The following is a 25,953-nucleotide window of genomic DNA, read 5'->3' on the forward strand; positions in this document are numbered from 1 at the left end:
GACATCAGGACCAATGGTTTCACACGCCTCTAAAAAAAACAAGGTGGAATATCATAAGTGGGACAGCAGGCAGGTTTAAGCTGTCTAAGAGTGGACAGGGACTCAGGCTCAAAGTGCTCCAAGACAGCAGAGCAGGGCTAAGCACCAAAATGGTCTCATGATATTTTTAACCTTTTCAACAACAAAGCAAAGAAACTGTTCACAGACCTCAGGTGTGGCTAAAAGAGATAGATAACATGTGGTTTATGAAAATATCTGAAATTAAATTAGAAAAATGTCTTTTCTCCTTGAACAATTTTCTGATATCTTTTTCCAACTCTTCCTCATGATTTCATGAGAAATGGATTAATTTAAGATTTTGATAAAGTTCTCTCTTTCTCTCCTGAAATTTCCACAGACTCTGTCAGACTGGTGAACGGGACTGATTGCTGTTCAGGCAGACTGGAGGTGAGGTCTGACCAGATTTGGTCTCCAGTGTGTGAAGAGGACTTGGACCTGCAGGGTGCTCAGGTGGTCTGTAGAGAGATTGGCTGTGAGTCTCCTTCAGTCTTCAAGGGGGGAATGTTTGGAGAAGTGGAGGCTCCATTCTGGACTAAGAAGTTCCAGTGTGAAGGCCACGAGTCTGCTCTCCTGGACTGTCCAGACTCAGATTTGACTGGAAACACCTGTCCACCTGGTAGAGCTGTTGGCCTCACCTGCTCAGGTAAAGGTTTATTGTTGCTTCAGTTAGATTCATTTACAAAATTAAGCTGCCAATCACTGAAAATAATGTTGGAAAGCAAATTTTAAACAGAAGCAACTGACAACAGCACACACAGACATAAATAAAAACTTTCATAAGAAATATTAAAAGAGAAAAGGATGTGTCAAATATTCCTCTATATTTTTTTAGCATGTGGGATGAGGAATGTAGACTAATGGCAATATCTATCAGAGATCAGTTTAGTGTAATATCAACCAATTCTGAGCCATACAGCTTGTTATTCTTTGAGTCAGACTCTCAGAACATTTGTTTTTTTCTGGACCATTAAACTTAATAGAATTTAAAGCTGAGGTCAGAGTTCTGTAGATTTGCTCAAATAGATGTGACCCCCTTTGCCCTGTCTTAACTATCTCCTTGTCTTTGTTCAGATCCTGGTGATGTCCGGTTGGTGGAAGGACCCAGCAAATGCTCGGGTAAATTGGAGCTGAAATATGATGCAGAGTGGAGACCAGTGGATCGTTGGGACCGTTCCTGGACTCTAGAGGATACAGGAGAGTTCTGTAGAAGACTCGACTGTGGCTCTGCTCTCTTCATAAGAAGGATTATTGAATCCTCCAGCAGATCGGTGTGGTGGATCGACATTAGTTGTAGACACTTTAGACCTTCGTTTATGGACTGTGTGACAAGACAGGATGTGTCCAGTGAGTTTAGCCTGGAAATCACCTGTTCAGGTATTTTACTTCATAAAAGCTATGATAAACATAACACGCCTCATTCAGCTAGCTAAGAGTAAACTTGATCCTAAAATGCTCTTATGCACTTTTAAAAAAGATTGTGACATTCACCAAAGTTTTCAAAGCTGTGATTTGTTCTCAGCAAAGAACAAAACTTAAGAACACTCCAGAGCACTCTTCTGAACATTTAAGTCCTGATATCAGAGGATAAATGTTTAAATGTGCAGTTACTCAAATGTGCTAGTTTAAGCCTCGGGCCCCACTTTGGAAAAAAAATTACACTTTTACCCTTAAGGCCATTTTAAGGTCACTGGGTATATTTAAAAATGTTAAACACGGGAAAAGATCCTTTTTTTTTTTTTTTTTTTTGGTTCATTAACTCCAGGCAACATCGTGTATAGCAAATGTGAATTCTTTTTTGTTGGCATTATTTACATAATGCCACATTTTTCCACAACAAAATATTATTATTTCTATTTGATGAATGCAAAGTGTATTTATTAGTGTGGGGATCATCAGTCTGGGATGTGTCAGTGATTAGCAACAACACTGATTTTGATAATTAATAGTTTTTGAGCAATTACAAAAAATATTTAAAAAAAAACTCACTCTTTCTCCCCTGCAGGCCTAAAAGGGATACCATAAATAAACATGGTTCATAGATAATAAAACCATGATACACAAATATTACCTTGTCGTTATTTTAAGAACTTTTTGAACTCTGACATGAATTTGCAGGGATTGGCTGCTTCTTGTTTCCCAAAAATTTTTATGATGCAGACGTGGTTTTAAAGGTCAAGGAATGCAAAGACACCATTTTCAAATGAATAAACTTGGCTTATAGCCTTCTAAAGCTCTATAACCCTGAAAGTAGCATTTTGCACCACATAATGTAACCTGTTTGAAATACCATGCAATATCTCTGCAAATCAATCCTATTAGAAATGAGTGAATTGATGAAAAACACTGAAAACTACAACCTTGAAGGCATGAGTCCAGGAGTCATTCTCATCATAATTAAATTCATGTTTGTTTGTTTTTTTTATAACATGGCTATGAGATACCAAAATACAGTTTTCTTGGTTTTCATCCATCCTTTTTTCTTTCAACACAGATTTTAGTGTGTGTTTTGGCTATACCAACATATACAGACCCCCCCCCCCCCCCACACACACACATGCTAATTTCTCAATGCTCAATGTGTGCAATTTTTTTTTTTTTTTTTTTGCCTCTGAATGACCTGGTAACAGAAGAAAAGACAGGATTTCATATTTCTGTACTGGCAGTAGAATGAAAATAAGTGGCTTGAATGACAGACAATGGGGCCAAAAAGGGCTCCAGGGGGAAAAATGTCAGTTTTTTGTCCACATAGTGGAAAATTCTGTCAACACAGTGTGGAAGCTGAAAATCCAAAATTCATTAAAAAAATGAACATCTTTGTCAGATATCCTCTTCTCAGCATAATAACTACCAAAATGAGAGCCATAATACAATTAGCACATAGCTGGTTTGTAAGCCCTCCAAGGAGGAGGAGGAACAAGCAGCCACTATGGCAACCACTTGGGTCACGACCTAAGTGACGATCGTTAATGTTTAAAGTCAGCAAAATAGTTCATTCTGCCACCATGAAGTTTTTTTTTAATGCCAGCGATCTCCCTTTTTCTATTTACACATCTACGTACACCTCGGAGGATTAACGGGCTCACACTACGCAGATACACAGTGTTGAGGTGACAGAGGACGTTTATTGCCATAGCAACTCATCTTGCAAAATCTTGCAAATTACAACTCCATGAGGTCAGTCATAACAGAGCATTTATTGCCTTGATTCTGATGATTTCCACTGTTTACTGAGAAAATGTCAACGAGCTGCAAGGGTGTGTTTACATTCACATCTCATTCCAACTGGGCCAGACTTCACTGATGTTTAATTCTGCATGTCGTGTCTGATGAAATCGTGGGTTATTATCCACGTTAACATGTACTAGAAATAACTGAATTGTGCTTTTTTTGGTTTCATTTCGAGCAGCTTTACATCCACTTTAGAACCATCAAAGTAGTACAGAGAGCAGTTGTCTTTACAGTTTCCTTGACATCTTGCTACTTCTCCTCTCACGCCTTTGTGGTGCTGCAGTCTCATGCCCTTATATGGGCATAAAAGGGGTGTGTCTCTATGCTAACTAGCAGGAACATGCAGATGCTTCCAGCTAATCAGGACCTGGCAATCATCAAACTCAATCACAGGGGTGTGAACAACACAGCGCTTTTAAAATCATGTCATTGAAGGTTTCTCTCAGAAACTTTCTTAAGAACAAATTTAAGAAAAATTCTAAGATAATATTGGTGAATGAGGCCCACTGCTCTTTGTTTGATATTCTCACTGCTGCAGTTTCTAATTCTTTTATGTATGTCGCCCTGATCTATGTGACTCTATCTAGATTTTTGTCACTTTCCTGTCATTCCCTCCATTATTGCTCATCCGATCTTGTAGGTTTTTTCTACATGAACACCAAAGACGCAGCTTCAGTGTCAGTGTGCTTTCTTTTCAATTCTCCACGTCTTTCACTGCTATACTGGCTGCTTTTCTCAACCTATTACCATCCTCCTCCAGCTGAGCTAGTGACAGGATTACCTGTGAGAGGAACAGACTGATTTTAGATTCTGATAAAGTTCTTTCTCTCTCTCTCCTGAAATATCCACAGACTCTGTCAGACTGGTGAACGGGACTGATCGCTGTTCAGGCAGACTGGAGGTGAGGTCTGACCAGACTTGGTCCCCGGTGTGTGAAGAGGACTTGGACCTAGAGGGTGCTCAGGTGGTCTGTAGAGAGATTGGCTGTGGGGTTCCTTCAGTCTTCAAGGGGGGAATGTTTGGAGAAGTGGAGGCTCCATTCTGGAGTAAGAAGTTCCAGTGTGAAGGCCACGGGTCTGCTCTCCTGAACTGTCCAGACTCAGGGCTGACTGGAAACACCTGTCCACCTGGTAGAGCTGTTGGCCTCACCTGCTCAGGTGAAGCTGTACTGTTGCTTCAGTTACATTCATTCACAATCAAATATGCCAGTCACTGAAAATAGTGTTGGAAGGCACAATTTCTACACCAGCTGACTAAGGCACACATAAATATTAAATAATCACATGACTAACTGTACACAGAATAAAGTTTACATCAGTCCGTCACACAGTTAACAGTCAAATATACCACATCATATACAGCTAAAGCAAACTTTATAAATTTAATGATGTTTAATTCATGAAATCACATCAGAAGTTTTTGTTTCAAAGTTGCAAAATCACACATAGGACAGATTTTGGGGTAAAAAAATAACTCAAAGGAGCGAAAGGCAAACTAAACAGACGACTTTAAAGTTTTAAGTAACCGCAGAAAAATATGAATAATGTTCAGTTTCCTCAGAGTGAAAACTGCTGAGAGCAGCGTCTGTGTTCCATTTCCTGTTTTGTATTAGCAACGTCTGATTGGTCGAACTCTGCAGAGGCTGAAGTTGGAGCGGTGTTAATTTTTGAATTGGTAAGGAATGGCGAAGAGGCCGGATTTGATTGGCAAGAAATAAAGAAAAATGGAAAAAGATGGAGACAATGTAGAGGAGGGATTTTTTGATTGGCAGAAAACGAGCAGAGCTTGCAGAGGTGTCTGCTGTTGGAAGCGCCGCCGTACAGCCCTAAAACGACCTGAAACAACCTTAAAAAAAAAAAAAAAGAAACTAATAAGTTGAAAGCTTTCATAACACAAATATAACAGCTATTTTTAATTTTAGTCTTAGTCCCAGTTTTTTGATTACATGTCACAGTTTTAGTCACATTTTAGTCATTTCTAACCTTTTTAGTTTTAGTATAGTTTTCATTCAAGAAAACATTTTATTCTAGTTTTAGTCCTTAAAAAGTCTTCACATTTTAGTCTTTACTTTTAGTCCAAGCATTTATTCTCTTGCCTCAATCTGGTACCAAATCATGATAGTGTGTTCTCTGCACCCTGCTAAACCTGGGTCCCTGCTTTCCACAGCTGAGAGACAGAAGAGATACAGCTACATTGTTTTTGAAGAATTACCCAAGGTAGAGAAATATCACAGACTTTGAATGTCTGATGAAAACTACATTACATTTTAGTCTAGTTTCAGTCATCTTGACAAAAACTAAACTTTTTGTCAGTTTTAGTCATCACAGATATCTTCGGCTAGTCTTAGTCTAGTTTTTGTCATGGAAAAAAAGGCTGTTGACAAACATTTTAGTCATAGTTTTAGTCGACGAATTTAACACTGAAGGAAGGATGGAAGACTTGATCTCCCTCACCAAAACCAGACAGGAGCCTGGCACCACCTTCTTGGACCAGTTGCTAGATGGAAGAATGAGAGTTTCTAGTCTGGCTCAATCATAATTATTTTAAACTAAGCCTGTCAAGATCAATTACATTCATCAACTCAGATCCACAGTTGGTGCACTTATTTGTCTGAGGGCGCATTCACACCAGAGCTGTTTTGTCCACTTTAAACAAACTCTGGTCCGTGTCCCCGGATAGTCCGGTTTGTTTCGAGTGGTGTGAAAGCTCACACGAACTCTGGTGTGGACCAAACAGGCAGACTCTTGTCCGCTTCAAACAGGGGGTCTCTGTCTGCTTCCTAACGAACCCTGGTGCGGTTTGTTAGAGGTGTGAAAGCAAAGCAGACCAACTTGTGAACCAAAGGCAGGAAGAGGCATAAACTGTAACGATAAACAGATTTATATGTGATTTAATACGCTCAAATACATGTCAATACCTCGCTTAGCGTCTGTTTATCCATAACAACACGTCGTAGTTCTTGCTGATTTATTCGTCTCGTGTAAAGGACGACATGCTGGACAGCTCACCACCTTGCTGGCTTCTCATAATGCAATAATTCCCATAATGCAAGAGCAGAAACCACAAGACAGGGAAGAAATGACCGGCGGAAAGAGTTTCATCTTCTTCTACGCCTTCTTATCTTCTTGGTCATCGCTTGTTTGTGGCGACAGCGCCCCCAGTGGGCAGAGATTGTAGGTGTTCAGACGGTTTAGTCTGCTTGACCAAAGAGAGCAGTGTAAATGCAAACCAAACCAAAGGAAAGTGCAACAATGATGCAATTTTTGTTCCAAAATGGGTTCAGTCTCCCAGATTATCAGGTGTGAAAACGACCTTAGTCTTAGTTATGCTTTATTATATATTCCATTACACTTTAAGCCACGTCTGTGTTTCCCTGCAGCCACAGTCATGTGAAATAAGTCCACTACTGCTCCTTAATTTCACCTTTAAAACTCAGAGACAGCTCAGTGGACAAGTCAGAAGTTTTCTGAACCTCACATTGTCAAACATTTATCTTTTCACTGTTCCCTTATTTCCAGTTAAACACAAAACATATTCCTTTTTCTCTGGTTGAGTTCATGTTATGATCTTCGGTCTACCCGTTAAAGCTCTGCGTCCAAACAGGAAGTCAATAAGCCTCAGTTTAAGACAGTAGAACCAAACAAAAGCAGTTTTAATTGTAAAAAAGTGGAATTTTAAAATGCAATAAAATGGATGTGATTAATTGTGATTAACTACAAAAATTCTGCAATTAATTGCAATGAAACATTTTAATCTATTCACAGACCTAACCTTAACCTTCTGAAACCAAATTAAAGATATATTCTTTATTGATCCTGAACAAAAAGGAAAAGGGTTAAAGATGTGTTAAATATTTCTCTGTAGTTGTTTTAGATTAAGAATGAGGCATGCTAACTAGTCACCAAGTTTATCTGAGGTCTGTTTGCTCTGACTGAATAAAAATACAACTTCAGTTTTGTTTTAATAGAGATGGAGAAAATGTTTGTGCCATACAGCTTATGATATCTTAGAGGTATATTTGTTTTTCTGTGGCGTTAGAGCTAGAAGTCATCAGAATTACAGTGTTGAAGATTCTGTGTGTCTGGGTCAGAATTAATGGGAAAATTTAAAGCTGAGCTGACTGGGGCTGAGGTTTGACTTTTGTAGGACTAAACTTACTCTAGATTTTCTGGAGAACAGGTGGAATAGACTTCTTCTGTCTTGTCTTAACTATCTCCTTGTCTTTGTTCAGACCCTGATGAAGAAGTCCGGTTGGTGGGAGGACCCAGTAATTGCTCTGGTAAATTAGAGTTGAACTACCGTGGATTTTGGCTACCAGTGAAGCTAGAGAAGCCTTCCTGGGACCTAAAGAAAACAGCTGAGATTTGTCGGAGACTCCACTGTGGCTCTGCTCTTTCAACCAGACTGATAAAGGAACCCTTAAACCAACTTGGGTTGTGGATCAACCCTGATTGTGTTCAGTCTAAATCCATGTTAGAGCACTGTGTGAGAATAATTGGTGGGACCAGCAACATTAGCCTGGAAATCACCTGCTCAGGTATCACTAATCATTCTGCTCCTTTGTCATAATGTTTTATGTACAGCGTGCAACAACATCTACTTGAAGATGGCTGCCTGAACCACAGCTAATTTTGCTATACTTTATTATACCGCTGATATTCTTAGCTGGCCTTTTTTCATTATACACAACCCAAGTGCTAATACAGCCCAACAACCTCAGGGCTCATGGCTAATGTACCTTCGCAAGCTCTGACCCATGAACAGGGGCAAACACGGCTAATTCTCCTACAAGGCTATGATTATTGAGCTCCTTCAAAAGCTGAGGACCAGACTAGAAACTTCACAGAAATGAGTGAATGAAAACTTTGAGAAACCTGGAAAGACATTTCTGCAGTACAGGAGAGGCTAGCTGCTATGCTAACTCGAATGACAAGCGTGGAGATGCAGCTAGACTGACATGTGTGTTCCTTTCATTTCATTCTGGCGAGCGCCTCTTTCTCAACCTGTGCAGCTTTGTTCACTCACAGCGATGTATCTTGAGCTCCTCATGTTTTAACTGTAGCAACATTTGGCGCCACTCAGATGCTTCTCTCAGACGCCAAACAGCGAGTACAGATACCCGGTGAGAGAGCAGTCTGCAGCTGCAGAGACTCAGAGAAGTCAGGAAAGTCTCACCTCCTGCAGTTGGAGGAGGGAAGTATTTAGATTGGCAGGTGAGAGGAGCAGAGGGCCACACACACTACCCAGACAAACGTGTGAAGAGGTTTGTTTGTTTAACCTTCTCTTTTCATTGATTTATTAGTTCGTTTTTCAAGCGTTTCTTCTCCCCAGTTAGTTAATTTCACCCATGGATGTTTAGATTTCTGGGTTTTGTTGTTTTAATTTGGTTGTAGTTCACACATTTTTGGTTGGGTCGTTTTAGTTAGAGGTGGTGGCTGGGCCAATGGCCCATTGCGAGGTTAGCCAAGTCCACCACTCCTCTTTTGGTTATTTTGGCCGGCGCCTACAGCTGTTTCTATTTCATCGATTTCATGTATTAACTGATTGCCTTTTTAAATGCATAACTCAGACCGTTTTTCTGTGTCGTTTTTTATGTTGTTGTTCTCTTTTTTTTGTTCAAGCCTTGTTTTCTAATTAACTCATCCAAGAGGCCTGAACTCCTCCAATTTCCACTTACAGCAGCTATGCGGCTATTCATATGGTGGAGCAAATCGCTCCCTCTCTAGTCACTCAGAGCAGTTCCACTCTGCTCCTGCAGCGGCGTGTCCCTGAAACGCCACAACGCCCTGCTTCATTGGAGATACACTTCAGGTCTATTTTCAGCACTGTGTGCAGCCAAACCTCATCAGTTCCTGTGGATCAGAAAGATCCAAACAGGAAGTCAAAAGCATAGAGTATCAAAACACAACACAATGTATGGACTCTAGCACGTTTTATCCTGCAATTAGAGCAAAAGGTCACCGGAAGGTCAGTGGGACACAGAGCTACAACAGCGCCATTGACAAGGAAAAGTAGGTAAAACGTCAGAAAACCACAGATCTTTTGAGCAAACACTGACCTTTAATCTTCCTGATTTCATGGTGGAAGCAATAAAATCCTGGAACCATGTTGGAATGAAAGACAACCAACCCTAAAGGCTAAATACTACTCCTGTGTGAACAGTGATCTCTGCCCTCCTGTCTTAAGCTGATCAGGGCCGCTCTTCGTTGTGCAGCTCTAGACACGCCTCCAGTGCCTTAAAGGGGACATACTATGTAAAAATCACTTTTCCAGGCTTTTCCAACACAAATATGTGTCCCTGGCCTGTCCACAGTCCCCTCAAGTACCAGAAAAATCCCTCCTCTCTTTCTCCACCTTTCAGATAATGTGTGCTGAAACAAGCCGTTCTCAGATTTTACACCTAGTGACCTCACATGGGGAGTAAGCACCCGCCCCCAGGTTTGGTTGGCCCTCCCCACTTGGAAGAAAGTTCCACCCTCCTCTGCTGATCCTCTCAGCTACCAGCTGAGATGCTGGATAGCTCAGTGGGTTACCCTGCTGATTATGGTCTGGGAGACTGAGGCAGGCCCTAAACTTAGGATAAAAGTGTCTGTAACATCAGGAGTACTGCATCCATCTCCTGAGAGGGGTGTGGTCAGGGGCGGAGTCAGACAGCTAGTTATCATTTAAAGCCACAGAAACAGCTCGTCCTGAGAAGGGCTGAAACAGAGGGGAATTTAGACATGCAAAAATCCAACAGTGGAGTGTTTTCTCAGCAATAACCTTCACAGGCATGTTTTAGGGACCTCTGAGACCAATATAAACTTGTCTTAAAAGGGTAAAATATGTCCCCTTTAAGGTTGTCCGCCTTTGATTGAAGTAAAACCGTGGTGCTGCAGAGCACAGCATGGCCGTTGTAGGTGGAAATTGCAGGTGGAGAAGTGGAGAAGTTAGGGAAGGGTAGAGATGCTGGGCTTTGAAAAAAGAAGAAGAAACATTTTAATTAAACATGTTATATCATCATTCTCCATTAAATATTACTACGAGTCAAAGCAGACATCTTTAAACAACCATACTGACATCTGATCTGATAACAGACAGTAAATGAGCTTAAAGCAGTGGCAGCCGGTGTGTTTGTCTTCAGGTGGTCTTTGGAAAAATCAAATTTCTATATGAATGTAAGGTATATCAACAGATACTACTATACTATGAGTTAGGGTAAATTAAAGGCCTTTTTCCAACATCTGTTTAGTGTGAAGCACTCTTTACTAGACATACCCACTCACAAAATCAGAATAAAACTACAAATAGTTCTAACAAGAAATACAAACTCTGTGCAGTTTTGTAATTTAACTGGAAATGAATCCAGATGAAAGAAGTGATTCCTGTGAGTTATAAATAAAAAAACACCTTAAATCAGCTCATTTTGTCTCTCTCTCTCCTGAAATCTCCACAGACTCTGTCAGACTGGTGAACGAGACTGATCGCTGTTCAGGCAGACTGGAGGTGAGGTCTGACCAGATCTGGTCCCCAGTGTGTGAAGAGGACTTGGACCTGCAGGGTGCTCAGGTGGTCTGTAGAGAGATTGGCTGTGGGGCTCCCTTAGTCATCCAGGGGACAATGTTTGGAGGAGTGGAGGCTCCATTCTGGACCAGAGACTTCCAGTGTGAAGGTAACGAGTCTGCTCTCCTGGACTGTGGAGGATCTGGTTCACCTAGACACACCTGCTCACCTGGTAGAGCTGCTGGACTCTCCTGTGAAAGTAAGAGAGCAGACTCAGCTTTGATTTGACTCACTAGTTCACTTCCTTTAATAATTCTGTTCTTGTCCATGTTTAGATCCAGATTACATCAGGTTGGTGGGAGAGCCCAGCCGGTGTGCAGGATCACTGGAGATTAAACACATGGACGAGTGGCAACCTTTATTTGACTCTGAGTGGGACCAGGGGTCTGCAGATGTAGTGTGTAACATGCTGAAATGTGCTTCTGCTGTTTCAACAAGAGCAGTGAAGCAAAATAACACAAGACCAACGTGGCACATCGAGCCCTCCTGTGTCCAGACAGCATCTTCTCTGTTTGAGTGTTTAGATCAGGGACCCTTTGATAGCGACGTGGGCCTTGAGGTGATCTGCTCAGGTAATACTAAACATCACATCTGAATTTGGTATTACTGATGTAATAATACGCAGCATACACACAGTAACAAACACCAAAATAACAATATAACAAAAAGAAAAACCCTGAATGCATGAGGTTTATGGATACCTGTATGTAGATATGTGTGTGTGCAACATCAACCATGACACCTTTATCTAATCCAGAGCAACAAGACTACTAAACACATCTAACACAGGGGGACTCACTTAAAAGCTGGGATACATACAAGAAACATCAGTTAAAGAACAGCAGTTACAGTTTCTCACAATATCTCAGACACATTTCTAAAACTCTCCTTCCCTTTTCTCAAAACACTGAACACAAATCCCAGCTTTCAAGCTAAATCTCTAAACCTGTGGTCAAAAATCAAACAACTACTTTAGAACAGTTTAACTGAGCTCCTCTGTTCTCACATCATAAACACACCAGAGAGCAGAATAGAAAACTCTGAATGGTAAACGATGAACTCATTCTATGTTAAATTTTGGAGGTCAAAGGTCACTGCAGCCTTACATGTTGTTAGGAAATCGAGAATAATTTTTGAATGATTTTAAACTGTTATTTTACCCATTTTTTTAGAAACATGCAACATTAGTTAAATGTAAAATTAAGTCTTTTGGTGAGATTCATGCTGAAATCAAAGTAACGTTAATGTTTATTGATGATATCAATTATTACTGTAACTATTAAAGTATTTATTTGTGCCTCTTTTAAACAACTTTTCCCACCATTTTAACCCATTTCATGACTTTATCCCACCAATTTTCTCTCCAGTTTCCCCCCCTTTTCTGCACACTTTTCCACTTTAAAGACACTTTTGTCACATTTAAAACCCTACTCACCACTTTTTTTTGTCTGTTTTTGCCACTTCTAAAACAATTTTTGCCACGTTCTGCCTGTTGTTGCTTCTGCTGATTGCCACTATATACCCTTTCCAGCACTTTATATGCTCATTTTTGCCATTTTTAATAAAATATCACAATTTTTATGCTCATTTTTGCTCACTTTCTGCCTCAGTTATTCAATTTTTGCTAGTTTAGACAAAATTATTCCACTCCCATTTCACCACCCTGTCCATCAATTTCTGCCACTTTTGAGCCAGTATTGCCACTGTTAACCCCTTTAACCACCCTTTCCACTGTCTGCTTTTTGCCAGTGTTTTGACACTTTTAATGCATTTGGGCTTCTTTTAAAATCCCATTACACCATATTTTTGGACAATTTTAGCCATTTTAACCATTTTTAACCCATTATAATTCTGTATTTAAGGAAAGGTATTTACATGTTTTAGAGGGCAACATACTATTGCAAAAACATAATAAAAAATACACTTCTTACTTTTATAATAGTGGTTATTATTGAGGTAAAAAATGATCAGTTTAACTTTATAATGGACCATGATTTTGCTGGCCTCCATGGGCCCCAGTTTGGGGGGGTCTCAGAAAGTTCTCCTCTTTACAGTCGGCCTAGTCTCCACACGACTGTTCTTGAATGTTCATGCCTGTGTTCAACCAGCCTCAGGTACAGTGGGGGTCCCCGGTCTCTGGCACCTTTATTTTTGGGGTCAAAGCTTGAAAAGTTTGAGAACCCCTGCTCTACTCTGTTCTTTACTTCATAGTTTCATGTTTAAATCTGACCTTCAGTGTTTCTGTCTTCTGTCGTCTGCTGTCTGCTGATTATGTCCTTCTGTGTCTCCAGATTTGCTGGTAAAGCCAACCATCGCCTTCTCTTCCTCCACTGACGGGGTCTCTGAGGCCACGCCGCAGGGCTACCAGGCCCTCATTGGCTATAGCTTCAACATCACATGCTCCATCAAACCTCAGTATGAAGGAGGATATTTCCAGCTCCTCTTCTCTGACTCCGTCACAACACAGAGCTACACCCTGACAGCCGTCAACCATTCTGCCCATTTCCTGTTTCCTCCTGCAGACCAGAGCCACGGAGGGCGGTACAGCTGTGTTTATCACCTCCGTGTTTTCTCCCAGAACTTCTCCTCAGAGAGCCAGACTCTCTCTCTCGCTGTCGGAGGTAACTTCTCAGATAATCTGGGTCAAACAGTGAACATCTGACACCTGACTGTCACTGAGAAAGGCCTTCACTTATTTGAGGTGACTTTGTGTGAGTCCTCTGATCAAATGTGATGATTTAAATCTGTTTCAGCCCCTCTGATAGACCTGATCATCAGATGTGTCGTCCTGATTGGTGGTCTGCTGATATACGACACTGCCCTCTACTGCTACTATAAGGTACTGCACACATCTGTATTTCATGGAGGATGAAGACTGTTTGGCATGATGTCATTCATAAAAAGCTATCAGTGATTTTACTGATTTAAAGAGTGGTTTTCTGATTTCTCTCTCCAGGTCCAAACCAGACAGATTCCCAGGACTACTGATGACTGCCTGCTGTCTCAGTGAAGGCGATGGAGACGTTGGACATTGTGGACGTCTGTGGGGACCACACGGGGGTCCTCTCAGAGACACAGTCAGTCTTATCAAACATTGAACTTTTTAACTTCTTATCCCAATGTGAGAAACATTTTTCAGTATAAGGATAAAACCAGACTAATCTGGCTCAGACGGGCAGAAAGGAGCCCAGATCTGATCAAATATGTTTTTTTTTTTTTGTTTTTTTTTTTAGAATCTGTCATCTTCATTTCTTTAAGTCATATTTGCATCAGACCACAGAACACTTCCCCTGGACTACACGTCTAAAGAGGATTTTTAAAGGTTTTTATATGACCTGAAAATATTCATTTAAGGATCAAGAGGGAGCTTCACCTCGAGCATTTTTAACATATCTGTGAAATCAAGAGCCAAAAAGTTTCCACGTCATTTCTGTCTTACATACTGTGAAAAATTAGTGCTTTAATCCTCGGATAGGCCGGACTCCTGACAAACCCAGAGAATGTCCCTCCCAGTTCTGATTTATTGATATCAGTGCATGTGTGTTTGATCAGCAGTGCTGTTGTGGGTTCAACGTGTTGACAGTATTTATTTTTGCCTCTTTTAAACCTCTTTTCCCACCAAATTTTGCCCCTATTAATTACCAGTTTTCATCCATTTTTGCACAATTTGGACCAAATTTTTACCTCTTTTTTCCCCCATATTTTTTCCAAATCTAACCCATTTTCATCAGTTTTTCCCACCAATTTATTTATTTATTTTTGGCCAATTTTAACCCATTTTGCCACTAACAAATTTTTGTCCATTTTTAACTCTTTACACCACCTTTTTCTGCTGGTTTTTCACTCTTTTAAACTAATTCTTGTCATTTTTCTGCTCATTGTTGCCTCTGTTGGCCCATTATTGTGACTCTTAACCCCCTTTTACCTCTTTTTACACCCATTTTTGCCCATTATAACCACATTTCACTCTTTGTTAAAGCACATTTTGCCAGTTTATACCACGTTTTCCCACTCTAATACCATCTCACCAAATTTTTCACCCATTTTTTCCACCTTGAAACCCTTTTCTGCCACTTTTTAATCCCCTTTTATCTCTTCTAGTACCTGTTCTTTCCACTTAAAACCCATTTCTGCTACTTTTAAAATCCAGTGTCACCACCTTTTCCATTAGTTTTTGCCATTTCTTACCTATTTTAGCCATTTTTAACCAATTTTAATTCAGTTTTCTACGAAAATGAGTTTACATTTTTGAGAGGGCTATATACTACAGCACAAATGAATAAAAATATGTTTTGTTTTTTTTTGCTTTAATAAGAGTGGTCAGTATTCAGGTACAAAAAAAGATCAGCTTAACTTTATAATGGACCAACATTTTGCTGACCCCATCAGCCCCCAGATTGGCTGGGCCTCAGAAACTCTCCCCTTTATTCCCACTTATGGCGGTCTTGCCGGTGCCTCGTTGTTGCCTGAATCGATGCCTCAGACTGACAGAGAGTGTGCTGAAAGTCGAGTGAATTAAAGCTTTCAGGGTATCGTAGATGATTCACAGGAGTATCCTTGAAAGATGTTTGGAGAACACTGGATAAGAAAAGTGGAGATCATGCCTTTTATTTAGGGTGACAGGAAGTCACGCTGAGGTGGCGGGGTATCGAGATGAAGTATCGAGGTACCAGTACCATGTCAGTACTGGATTTTAATACTCATCCCCATCCTCTGTGTCACTGCAGCAGAGAGGAAGTGCTCTGAATAACGGCATAAATTCAGACCATTCAAAGAAGTTCATGGATGTTTTTGTAAATATGTGAATATTTTAGCCAAGATTTTTTTCACTTGTTTTACTTTTCAGTCCCAAAGAGATGGGAGAATAAGTAAAAAAAATTAAAAAAAAAAAGTCTTAGTCATTTTTGTTTACTGTGTTTCATAAATAAAAATCTTTGAGTTTTGATTCCATTTAGTTTTTTCTTATGTCTTTTTCTTTATAGTCCTATAACTTTTAGGGAAGGATTTGTGAGATACGTGCAGCTGTTGTATTTGTTTGGTATTTTACTCTGTGATCTTCAGCCTTTTTATATGAGACATGTATCATTTATTTAATCAGTTTTACCGTTCATTTATTCATTCACTGTGCTGGTCATTTATTCATTTACTGTGCTGTTCATTTATTCATTCACTGTGCTGTTCATTTATTCATTCACTGTGCTGTTCATTTATTCATTCACTGTGCTGTTCATTTATTCATTCACTGTGCTGTTCATTTATTCATTCACTGTGCTGTTCATTTATTCATTCACTGTGCTGTTCATTTATTCATTCACTGTGCTGTTCATTTATTCATTCACTGTGCTGTTCATTTATTCACTCACTGTGCTGTTCATTTATTCATTTACTGTGCTGTTCATTTATTCATTTACTGTGCTGTTCATTTATTCATTTACTGTGCTGTTGATTCATTCATTACATAACACATATACATATCAGTGTCGTCAACAGTGCATCCATAAATTATTTACCTTTCAACATTTTGTAATGTTACAGCCTCGTTCCCTTATGGATTTTTTTGACTCAAAATTCTAAACCCAACACCCCATAATGACCATGTGAAAAAGTCTGTTTGAAACTTTTGCAAATTTGTTAAAAAATACAGTACTATAATAAAGCACGTACGTAAGTACTCACTGCCTTTGCTCATTTCTTTGTTGAAGCTCCTTTGGCAGCAGTGACAGGTTCGAGTCTGATGCTACAAGCTTGGTACAACTATTTCTGGGCAGTTTCTACTGAGCCAGCTTGAAGCGCTGGTGACGATGGGTCTAGGCTGAGCTGCTGACAGACAGCATAAGTCTCCCTGGGGAAATGAACTCTGGTCTTCCACATGACAGGCGGAGATACTGTCCACTAGACTGACGAGGACTCACACATGCAAAACAACTTGCTGCACACCCAGGCCCGGATGACTGTTTCAGTGTAGCAACAATGCATAGACATCCAGAGGCCAGCATGGCCAACTATGGTATCCAATGTACTACAAGCAGCAGCTCCAGTGCCTAATACCACCTGCTGCACAGTCCACAAAGGTCACCAGAGTCACAGCCAGTGTTTAAGGTTTCAAGTCTCCAAATGTGGGGATGTGGTCATTGGGGTGCTACGTGGGTGGAGTCACACGCGTAGTGTGCATCTACGTGCACTCTGTCAACCCATCACATGGCCCAGAGTGCCCTTTGCGTGTTGGATTTGGGCTTCATGTGAAAGGAATATTCAGGGACTACTGATTTCCCTCAACCTGTCTGTTTCTGATCATTTTGCCTGCCCTTTTCTTATTGTCCCAATCCTATTTGTTTTTATCCTGAAGGAAGCTCTTCCCTCACTTGTGTAGAATCATGCGTTGCTTGTCTCAGCTTGAGAGTGGTGTCATTCTTGGTGAATAGTCATTAGCAGGTAGGAAACTCACCACTTCATGGCCAGTTGTCCAGCATTTGAAGAGTGGCAGTTCAGAAAGTAGTGAAAGCCCACCTTTCATGACTGTGAGTGCAGTTTTGTCAGTTTCAGTAGTGTAGTCATCACGTTCGCCTAACACGCGAAAGGACCCCGGCTGGAAACTGGGCGGAAACAGGCTGCTGTGCCTTTCAATGGGGCTTTTTCTTTGGGGATAGGGTGCGCAGGGTGCATTGGACACAAAGAAGAAACAGCTCACACGACTGAAGCAGTTGACCAGCAGCACCCTCTTGTATAAGAACATTTTGGGGGGAAAAGTGCTTATAGCACCTGGTATTCCCAGGTGGTCTCCCATCCGAGTACTAACCAGGCCAGACCCCGCTGAGCTTCTGAGATCAGACGAGATTGGGCGTGCTCAGGGTGGTATGGCCGTAAGCAACGAGCAGGTGTACCAATGCACTATTTGAAGAGTTGCCAGCCTCTGCAGAAAATTAGCCCCAACATATTTATCAACTTGGCTCTTTTGTTGGAGATGACACTGTGTGGGCATAGGAGACACACTCCAGAAAATACTGGCAATCTGCTGAAGCAGCAGCACCCTCTTCTAGCAGAACATTTGGGGGGAAAAAATGCTTACATCACTAGAGGTGTGAGAAAATATTAATACACTGATATATCACGATATTTTGCAGTGCTATAATGTATTGATATTTTAAAATGCAGTACCGACATTCTTTTAATTGATAATTTACTTTATTGGTGTGGTAGTTTGTGGTGTAGTTTCACCCCCTGACCGCTATCTGGAAGCAAGCACTGCCAGCAAAGCAGCAAGTCGACTGTTCCCTCTTCTCCTCTGCTTAGACAACGAGATCACATGACACTTTAGGTCTGAGCGAGCTGGTTGCTTGTGCCTACGTAGCCGATATGAGGACTTTTTATGACTTCCAAAACATTAAAGATGGTACAAACGTAGCCAAGAGTCAAGTCACTTGTAAGATATGCCACACCATTGTGAAGTATTCAGACAATACGACGAGTCTGAGAGCGAGACATAGCAACAGCTATAGCAGCTAACAGCTAACGTGAAAGAAGCCTCTTGAAGCTACCACTGATAATTTCCCAGTCAATACTTTGTTCTATTTGTAAGGTCCTGCACCATCTTGGAGTCATTAAGAACGAAAACCCTGGCCCGTCACGTCATGCCCTCCTCACATCACAGTCCTTCATGAGGATCAGTCTTCCTCCACAAGCATCTTGTCATTATGTAAAGACATAAAAGCTGATGTACCGTGAAATACTGAAGTACATTCACTCTATACTGATTTATTTTTCCACTTTTCTTTTAAAAATCCTGAAAATACTGTAATTCATTACAGCAAATGGGAACAATCCTCATCTTCAGATTGCAAAGAGTTAAAAAGCAAGATGATGCAGGACCATATATTTTATGATACACTATTATTTTTTATTCATGTACCATATATAGAATTTTAATACATTTCTATTTTATTAATAGCTTAATTCTGTTTTGTTATATTCCACATTAGATTAAAATTAAAAAGTTATTTATTTATATAAATATGTACACACACACACACACACCCACACACATATATGTATGTATACACACAAAATTACAATACAAAAAAAATTTGCAATATATTGCCTTGCTCATAGTATCACAATATACCGCAGTATATCAGGATACGTATCGTATCGTCAGATTCTTGCCGATACACAAATGAGCCTCACATTAAAAACTAGAAAAGCCCTCAGAGAGCACAGACCTTCACCATTAGCCCTATCTCCCAATAGTGAAGCATCTTTTAAAAACATTCCTGGATCCAGATGGGGATGCGGATCACATCCCATTATCTAATTCGCCGATTACTCCCTCCCCAGTGAGGTGGAGATACAGTGAGGCAAAGCGTTGACTTCGCTACCGGTGGACTATTATGGTGGAAGCATTGCCTGCTGATTCCAACAGATGCACTGAAAGTCTCACCCATGGTCTCACTGGACAACTGAGAGTCATGGCAGAGGGTCAATATTCCTCTATTCTCGCTACATCTGCTCCCTGTCTCTCTGTTACGGTCTGACTCGTCTCCTCGACCAGGCATGCGTCTTTCAAACTCTATAAACTCCAAAACTTTGAATAGAAACACACCCAAAAATGCTGCTGGGATTGAAGTTACTCATGTCTGCCATCTCCTGGTGTAAAGTGGTAACAACAGTAGAAAAGAACTCAGAGAGCGCAGACCTCTGCCATTAGCCCTATCTCCCAATAGTAAAGAGTCATTTAAAAAATTCCTGGATCCAGACGGTGAGCTGGATCAGTCCCAAAATCTAATCAGTTCTTCCTTATGCCATTTCTGACATTTCCTGAAAATTTCCTGAAAATCCATTCACAACTTTTTGAGTTATGTTGCTAACAAACAAACTAACAAACCGTGCAGATCACATAACCTCCTTGGCGGAAGTAACAACAACAATTCATCACAAACATGAGCAAAAGAACCCCAGCAGGCATCACACCACAATTTAAAGACATCTAAACACATCAAAAACACATCTAAACACTCTGCCCAAGGGCATCATGGGATCTTTGCCCACACTCAGTAGAGACAGCTTGGACACTGGTGGATCAACACTGTCAAATAACTCAAAAACTGGAGACCATTTTACTCAGAATGGAGTTAGAATTAGTTTAATTCAAATCTGAAATATCTAACTCTGTGGTATCAACACTCCAGTTTTTGCTGTGTACAACAGCTGTCGTTGGATGTAATGTGGAATCATTCTTTCACTATGTGCTACTGTATAGTCAACAGAAGGGAAAAAAACAAGAGTATATTACTCAAGTAAAAGTATGGTTACTCTAATTAAAAACTAACCTGACAAGCCAGATGAATTTGTTTCACACATCCATCCGGGAAACCTCTTATACAGAGCATTCGGGAAAGGGCAGAGCCTTCGATAAAAACTCAGTGTGATTGGATGTACGTTCTGTCTGTCACATCTTTACAGGCCAATCAGAGCAACAACACACGTGACGTAGCCCACTACTGAGAACTAAACTCCATAAAGAGCTGCATAACCTGAACTATGAACTTTTTTTGTTTTTGAAAACAAAACACCTCACTGCTGTTCTTCTTTTAACAAAAAATTTCATCAAGTTCTGATAAAACTGGCTCTTTAGCAGCATCCACACTAATCTCTTCCGCCATAACTGCACCGGCCTCTTGTTGCTGCTTGTTTACGTCACGACTCCACCACGCCTGAAAGCACTGCCCCCTCATAGCTGATTGGTCCAGTCACTTTCTAACCGGGCCCAAACGGTTCAGATGGAAGCTTTGTAAGATGGATTCACCAGTGAAAAATTCGGAAATGGGTGAATCCATCCATCTGCTTTGCAAGGTTAGTTGAAAACTACTTAGAAATAAAAGTACTGATTTCAAACTGTACTGCAACAAGTAATTACAGTATTTTGAGTAGATGTAATTTGTTTGTTTCCACCCCTGATGTAAATGGGACAGGGTACTGTTTGCTCAGCTGATCAGTTTCCACATATTTTGTGTGCAGTTAGTATGGAATTCCCCTTTGCATGTGCTCTGTGGATCAGATGCCATCTTTTTTGCCATTTGCACAGCTTCAGACCATGCCAATGCAACACTATTACTCAGTCAATCTCAGTGTGTCAGAAAGCTTCCTGTTTGTTGTGGGACCTCTCAGAAACTTATGGTGTGGTTTTGCAAGTGAAACTTTGCACAGGAAAACCTGGAAAGATAATCTCTAGGGCCATCCGATACTCTCAGGCCTTGGCTGAGTTTGGTTGGAAGGAGTGGAATTGTGTTGACAGTCGGCATGATTATCATGTAGCCGTGTGACTCACGTGTGTGACTCAGTTATGAATCAGTGAAAACACAGAACTTGAAAGAGTTGAGTGTAAGGGAAATGTGGGTGATTCATGAGCTAATAAACATCCTGTACCAAAACTGTTTTCTGGTTTGCGGTTTTGTTGTGATCACTGTCTTTGTTTCACTATCTATTGTGAAGATATCTTCAGCAGCTGACCTGAATAACCTTTCTCCTCTCTGTGTCAGTGTGGAAATGAGACATCTGCACTATCTTCTCTGCATCGCCAGAAAACCTCGACAGTGGCAACACAAAGCAGAGGGCGACTGCCTCTGAGACTATTCAAGACTAAATTCATTATATCAATGTAAATATAGTCTGTATGTATGAATATGTTTGAGAAACTTTATCCTCATTACTTAAGCTTTAAAGTGAGGTTTAAGGACTGGCATTCAGGGACTGAACCACATTTTTATTTATCAGTATTGATAATCACTTTCAGCTAAAATGAATCTGTTCATATCAACGATTCTGATTCTAGCTGTTTGCAATGGATGCCTCCAGTGTGGTGATTAGCTTAATGTAGCTACAACACAGTTTTATCAGCTGACCTTGTGAGAGATATTTTGGGTGGTGAGTTATAAGGTGAGTAATTCATTATAATGGCTACTCGTAGAGTGATTAGCTCGGATGTAGCCACAGTGGGTTTTTTTGTCAGAACTGGACAACATCTTTATTAAAACAAGAGAAAGAGCCAAACTGAATGCTTTCTATGATGGAAAATAAGTTTCCGCTCTTCTCCTGGCATGCTTCGGCATGAGTTTGCAGTCATTAAGGGTGGGGTCGGTTCGTGTATCTAATGGCTGCTGCTAAGAATAACACCGAGTTACACATAAACATTGTCTTGGCAGAGAAGACATTTTTTCATGTATCCTGGCAGGCATTGGCATGCATTTACTCACCCAGGAGCTCCAACCATTCACAGCTACGGCCTGTCAGTTCATGCATATGTCATTTTATCTTGTTGCCTTTGATTGGCCCATCAGACAGAACGTTTCCCAAATCATTCTGAAAATGTTTTTGAAATGACTCACCCTTCCTAAACGCTTTCTATGGGGGCTTTCCCAGATTAATATGAAATATATCCATGCAGTAGATACATGGAACAGTCTATCAGGTGTGTCAGGTTAGTTTATCTGGTCTAAAAACATGAATTATAATAAGTGTAATGAGATCCTTTTGCCTCAAAATTAGACAAACACATTTATTAAGGTTTGAGTGTTTGTATTATGGGTCACAGCTGGAATGAGGCACCTGTCAGACTGGGCATGTAGTCACATCTTGGCAGCATCACAGCTTAATTTCCATGCATGAGAATAAGCTTTAGGGCAAGAGCAGGGGTTGCATCTTCCTTCATGCAGTGCGAGAGGAGTTGCATGTGTTTCTTTGAATATTGGTGGGCCTTCTGCTGCACTCCTGCCAGGTGATGTCGAGGGAAGGAAGAAAACTCTTTGTACTCGACCAGTTGATTGCTGACCGCATTAAATCTTAAGCCAAAGCTGGGAAAACAGAGCAAAAATGGAAACCAGCTGGTCTCCTACTTCAGTGGTGGTGGAATGGCCCATGGGACAGTTAAGGGTGGTCAGAGTGAGTTTCATTATCATGGACCCCATGCAGAGTCTCCTCAGGTCTCCTACTATCAGAGAGAACAATGTGTCTTTTCTGCAGGTGCTGCAGAGGATTCTGGGATGATGAGTCTCTCAATCTATTTTGACTCTTTGTTTGAACATTTCCCACTAAAACTACAAAGGCAGGCCCCTGCAATGATTGCTAGGCCTGAGGCTTGATTCCCAACATAACACTACTGCTATAATAATGACAATAATAATCATGAACTCTTCGTCATGATCTCAGATTGTTTATCGTTACACCTTTAGTCTGTCAGAGTCAGTAAGCGTTTGATTTATTTATTGCAGCCTATGACAGAGTCCTTCATTCCATCTAAGTTAGGCTATACAGTGAATGAAGTCAGATTTATTGAGGTAAAACGTATGAAGAGTAGAGCTGTGAAACATGCAGATGCAGCCTACATGCAACACACATGCACCTTATATCAAAGCTGTGACATTTGTGGCAATTGCATGTTTTAAACACGCACCAAGTCTGACATGACATGTCTCTTTTCAAAAAGTGTGGCTCTGGGGTATCTATCCAATGCTGCCGACTTCTGCCTATTTAAACCCTTTTAAATTAAAGAAAGATCTATAGCAGTTGCTATAAACATAAAGATTACTGTCACTCATGTTCCTTCTTCATCTGGACTGGAGTTTGAGTCTGATCTCCACATTAAAGAGGGGAATGCACTGATCTGAGTCAGACTCCCGTGCCGATCAGTGCAGGAGAATGTGGGGGCCGGCCTCCTTCTTGTCTCAAGGGAGGCGGCATAGAGAGCAGGACCAGGAGGAGTAGTCAGCACACAGTAGCTACCTAACCCTAATCCTTTCCCCTGAGCAGTTTTTTTCACTCCCTCTCCCCAAGACACTGCAACAGTGTTGAACCAGGCTGCCTGCACCTGGAAGCAGTGCTTTATTTGTGCCCGTTTATTTACACAGTTTATTTTTACACAGAGCAACTGGCATGCCTTAAAAAAAAGTTATAAACACCACAACATGAGTCTTCATGCCTTGTGCGGACTCTCTTCACTGTGTGTTGAAGATTATTTGATATCTGAGAATAAAGACTGCATGCAGAGGAGTGTTGAAATGCCTTCCATCTAAAGTGGACTGGCTGTGTAGACACAATAGGCATGCATTTAAGACAACCACCAACTGATGTAATCTGCTGTACCCCACAGCTAAATCAAAGCCTGTCTTTACTTAGGTCCATCGAGACTCAGAGTGATGGGTCTTTTGGTTAGTAATAAGAACAGGCCCCTTAAACAACTCTTCTTTGTGTATCATTTTGCCTTTGTTACACCTTTAAAACATCATAAAGCAGGAGAAAAAGAAACCAGTTCTTAAATGGCGGGTTGGAGTCATTCACTAAAGGAGACATCTCTTACTCTCGTCTCTCTGTCCTGTCCTTTGAAAGCATGTTTATAAAATCATGTAGGAGAATAGCCCCTAAAGTTATGTATGTGCTGTTGTTGAAGCAGGTAAGTAAATTCAGACATCAGATTATCACTGAAGATGTGTTGTTAATGTGTAGTTTGAACCCATAGAGTGCCAGTAAAAATTATCTACCCACTTGGATGTTATAAACCACTGTTTTAATGACTTTATAAATTAATGTCAATGGTCACAATTATTTGACTTTTTAGTAGAGTCACCTTTGGCTTCAATCCCAGCACTGAGTCTATGTGGATAGATCTCAGTGAGGCTCAAACATCTGGACTCTACAGTTTTACTACATTCTTTGCAAAACTGTTAAAGCTCAAGAGTTTTTTTTTTTTTTTAAGTCAAATCCTATAGACCATGATTGATTTCTAAAATCAATAAAAGGGTAAAATATCCAAGGGGGTGAATACTTTCTATAGGCACTGTTTTTGATCCCCAGGTGGTGGTTCTAGTTTATTTCTGTTGTCACATGACCATTTTACTCTCATTTTTAGGTTTGTTGCAGACATTTAAAGCCCACAAAGCAGACATTCCAAAGAAAAAAGACAGACTTTCAAAGGGACTCATTTATTGATAACGTTGGCTCCACATATCAAATAGACTGACCCAAATGAGCAATCATAATAAATATCTCTTTTTCTCTTGACCTACAGTACCTCAACAGCCAGCTGTTTTAATAAAAAAAAAAAACACAACAGGTCTTCTTGAAGAACACTTGCATTCAAAACTTTCATCCAGATAGAAACAGTTCTTTCAAAATAACATTTATCTTTGGTTTGCTGGAGTCAGGTAAGAGCACTTGTGGTGGAAAAGAAGAGAGGTAGAAACAGCATAATGGAATGATGTAAAGGGCCACATTGACTTAGGGCAGGGGTGTGGAAGCGTTTTCCAATGAGCACTGCATTTAGAAAATTATAAAGCTGAATCTGCCACTTTGGTAGACCTCACAACTGGTGTGTTGAAATTGGTAAAACCAATCTAATGTACTGGTAGTTTAAGATGTGCTTAGTAAATGAATTTGCTTCAAGAAAAATAATAGCCACGTCAGCGGCTGGCAAAAGAAATAGCTAACCATTGTCAAAGATTTTTGGCCACCTGATCAGGTTTCGGGGGGCTCTGATCAGCCCTGGTTACCACTGGATCTGCCTGTCAAGATGAAAATGATGCTGCAGTGATGGGAGAGTGCCATGAGTTGAGGTAACATTATTTTGATTGTCAATATGAACTCTAATCACTCCATTTACTCCATGTAGTCATGAAGAAAGATGAATTACCCCTGTCATTACCCTTGGTACTTTTAAATTATGTGGCCATGTGCCAATGCTAAGGGGATCCCAATAAACAAAAAAAAAAACAATGGGCAATAGTTGATTTTATTCCTATTGCTACGGAACAATAAAAAAATTGGCGGTGGGCCGCATTTGGCCCCCAGGCCGTAGTTTGGACACCAGTGGCTTCGTGTAAAACAAACAAACACTGAAAAAGGAATCATCTGAAATTCATGAGAATAAATTATCATTTATGTGTAAAAAAAATAATAAATAGAAATAAATATGTAAATCAAAGTTGTTCCATCAGGTGTTTGGTGAGATGAAGGTCAAAGATGTCAAACTGGATTTTTGCGTCAGGAGGAAGAAGGATAACCATGTCCTGTATGAAAAAAGAAAACATGATTAAGTACTTCTAACAAGAGCTCATTACTAAAACATCAGTAAAAATGCTA

The 25,953-nt window shown here is 40.5% G+C and overlaps 1 protein-coding gene and 1 pseudogene across 1 annotated transcript in view; one reads left to right on the plus strand and one right to left on the minus strand.

Annotated features, from left to right (window-relative positions):
* Window positions 1-13,896, plus strand: part of LOC121521772 (scavenger receptor cysteine-rich type 1 protein M130-like) — a 53,880-nt gene extending 39,984 nt beyond the window's left edge. Inside the window, exons 8-15 of the mRNA XM_041805935.1 lie at window positions 398-703; window positions 1,132-1,263; window positions 4,140-4,445; window positions 10,724-11,029; window positions 11,106-11,402; window positions 13,122-13,451; window positions 13,584-13,669; window positions 13,787-13,896. Of these exons, the coding sequence (XP_041661869.1) occupies window positions 398-703; window positions 1,132-1,263; window positions 4,140-4,445; window positions 10,724-11,029; window positions 11,106-11,402; window positions 13,122-13,451; window positions 13,584-13,669; window positions 13,787-13,840 (1,817 nt within the window). The 3' untranslated portion in view covers window positions 13,841-13,896. The remainder of the gene's footprint in view (window positions 1-397; window positions 704-1,131; window positions 1,264-4,139; window positions 4,446-10,723; window positions 11,030-11,105; window positions 11,403-13,121; window positions 13,452-13,583; window positions 13,670-13,786) is intronic.
* A 3,681-nt stretch (window positions 13,897-17,577) lies between these two features.
* Window positions 17,578-17,696, minus strand: LOC121522036 (annotated as a pseudogene).
* Between the last annotated feature and the right edge of the window lie 8,257 nt (window positions 17,697-25,953).

Source organism: Cheilinus undulatus, linkage group 14 (genome assembly GCF_018320785.1).
Source record: "Cheilinus undulatus linkage group 14, ASM1832078v1, whole genome shotgun sequence".
Taxonomy (NCBI): Eukaryota; Metazoa; Chordata; class Actinopteri; order Labriformes; family Labridae; genus Cheilinus; species Cheilinus undulatus.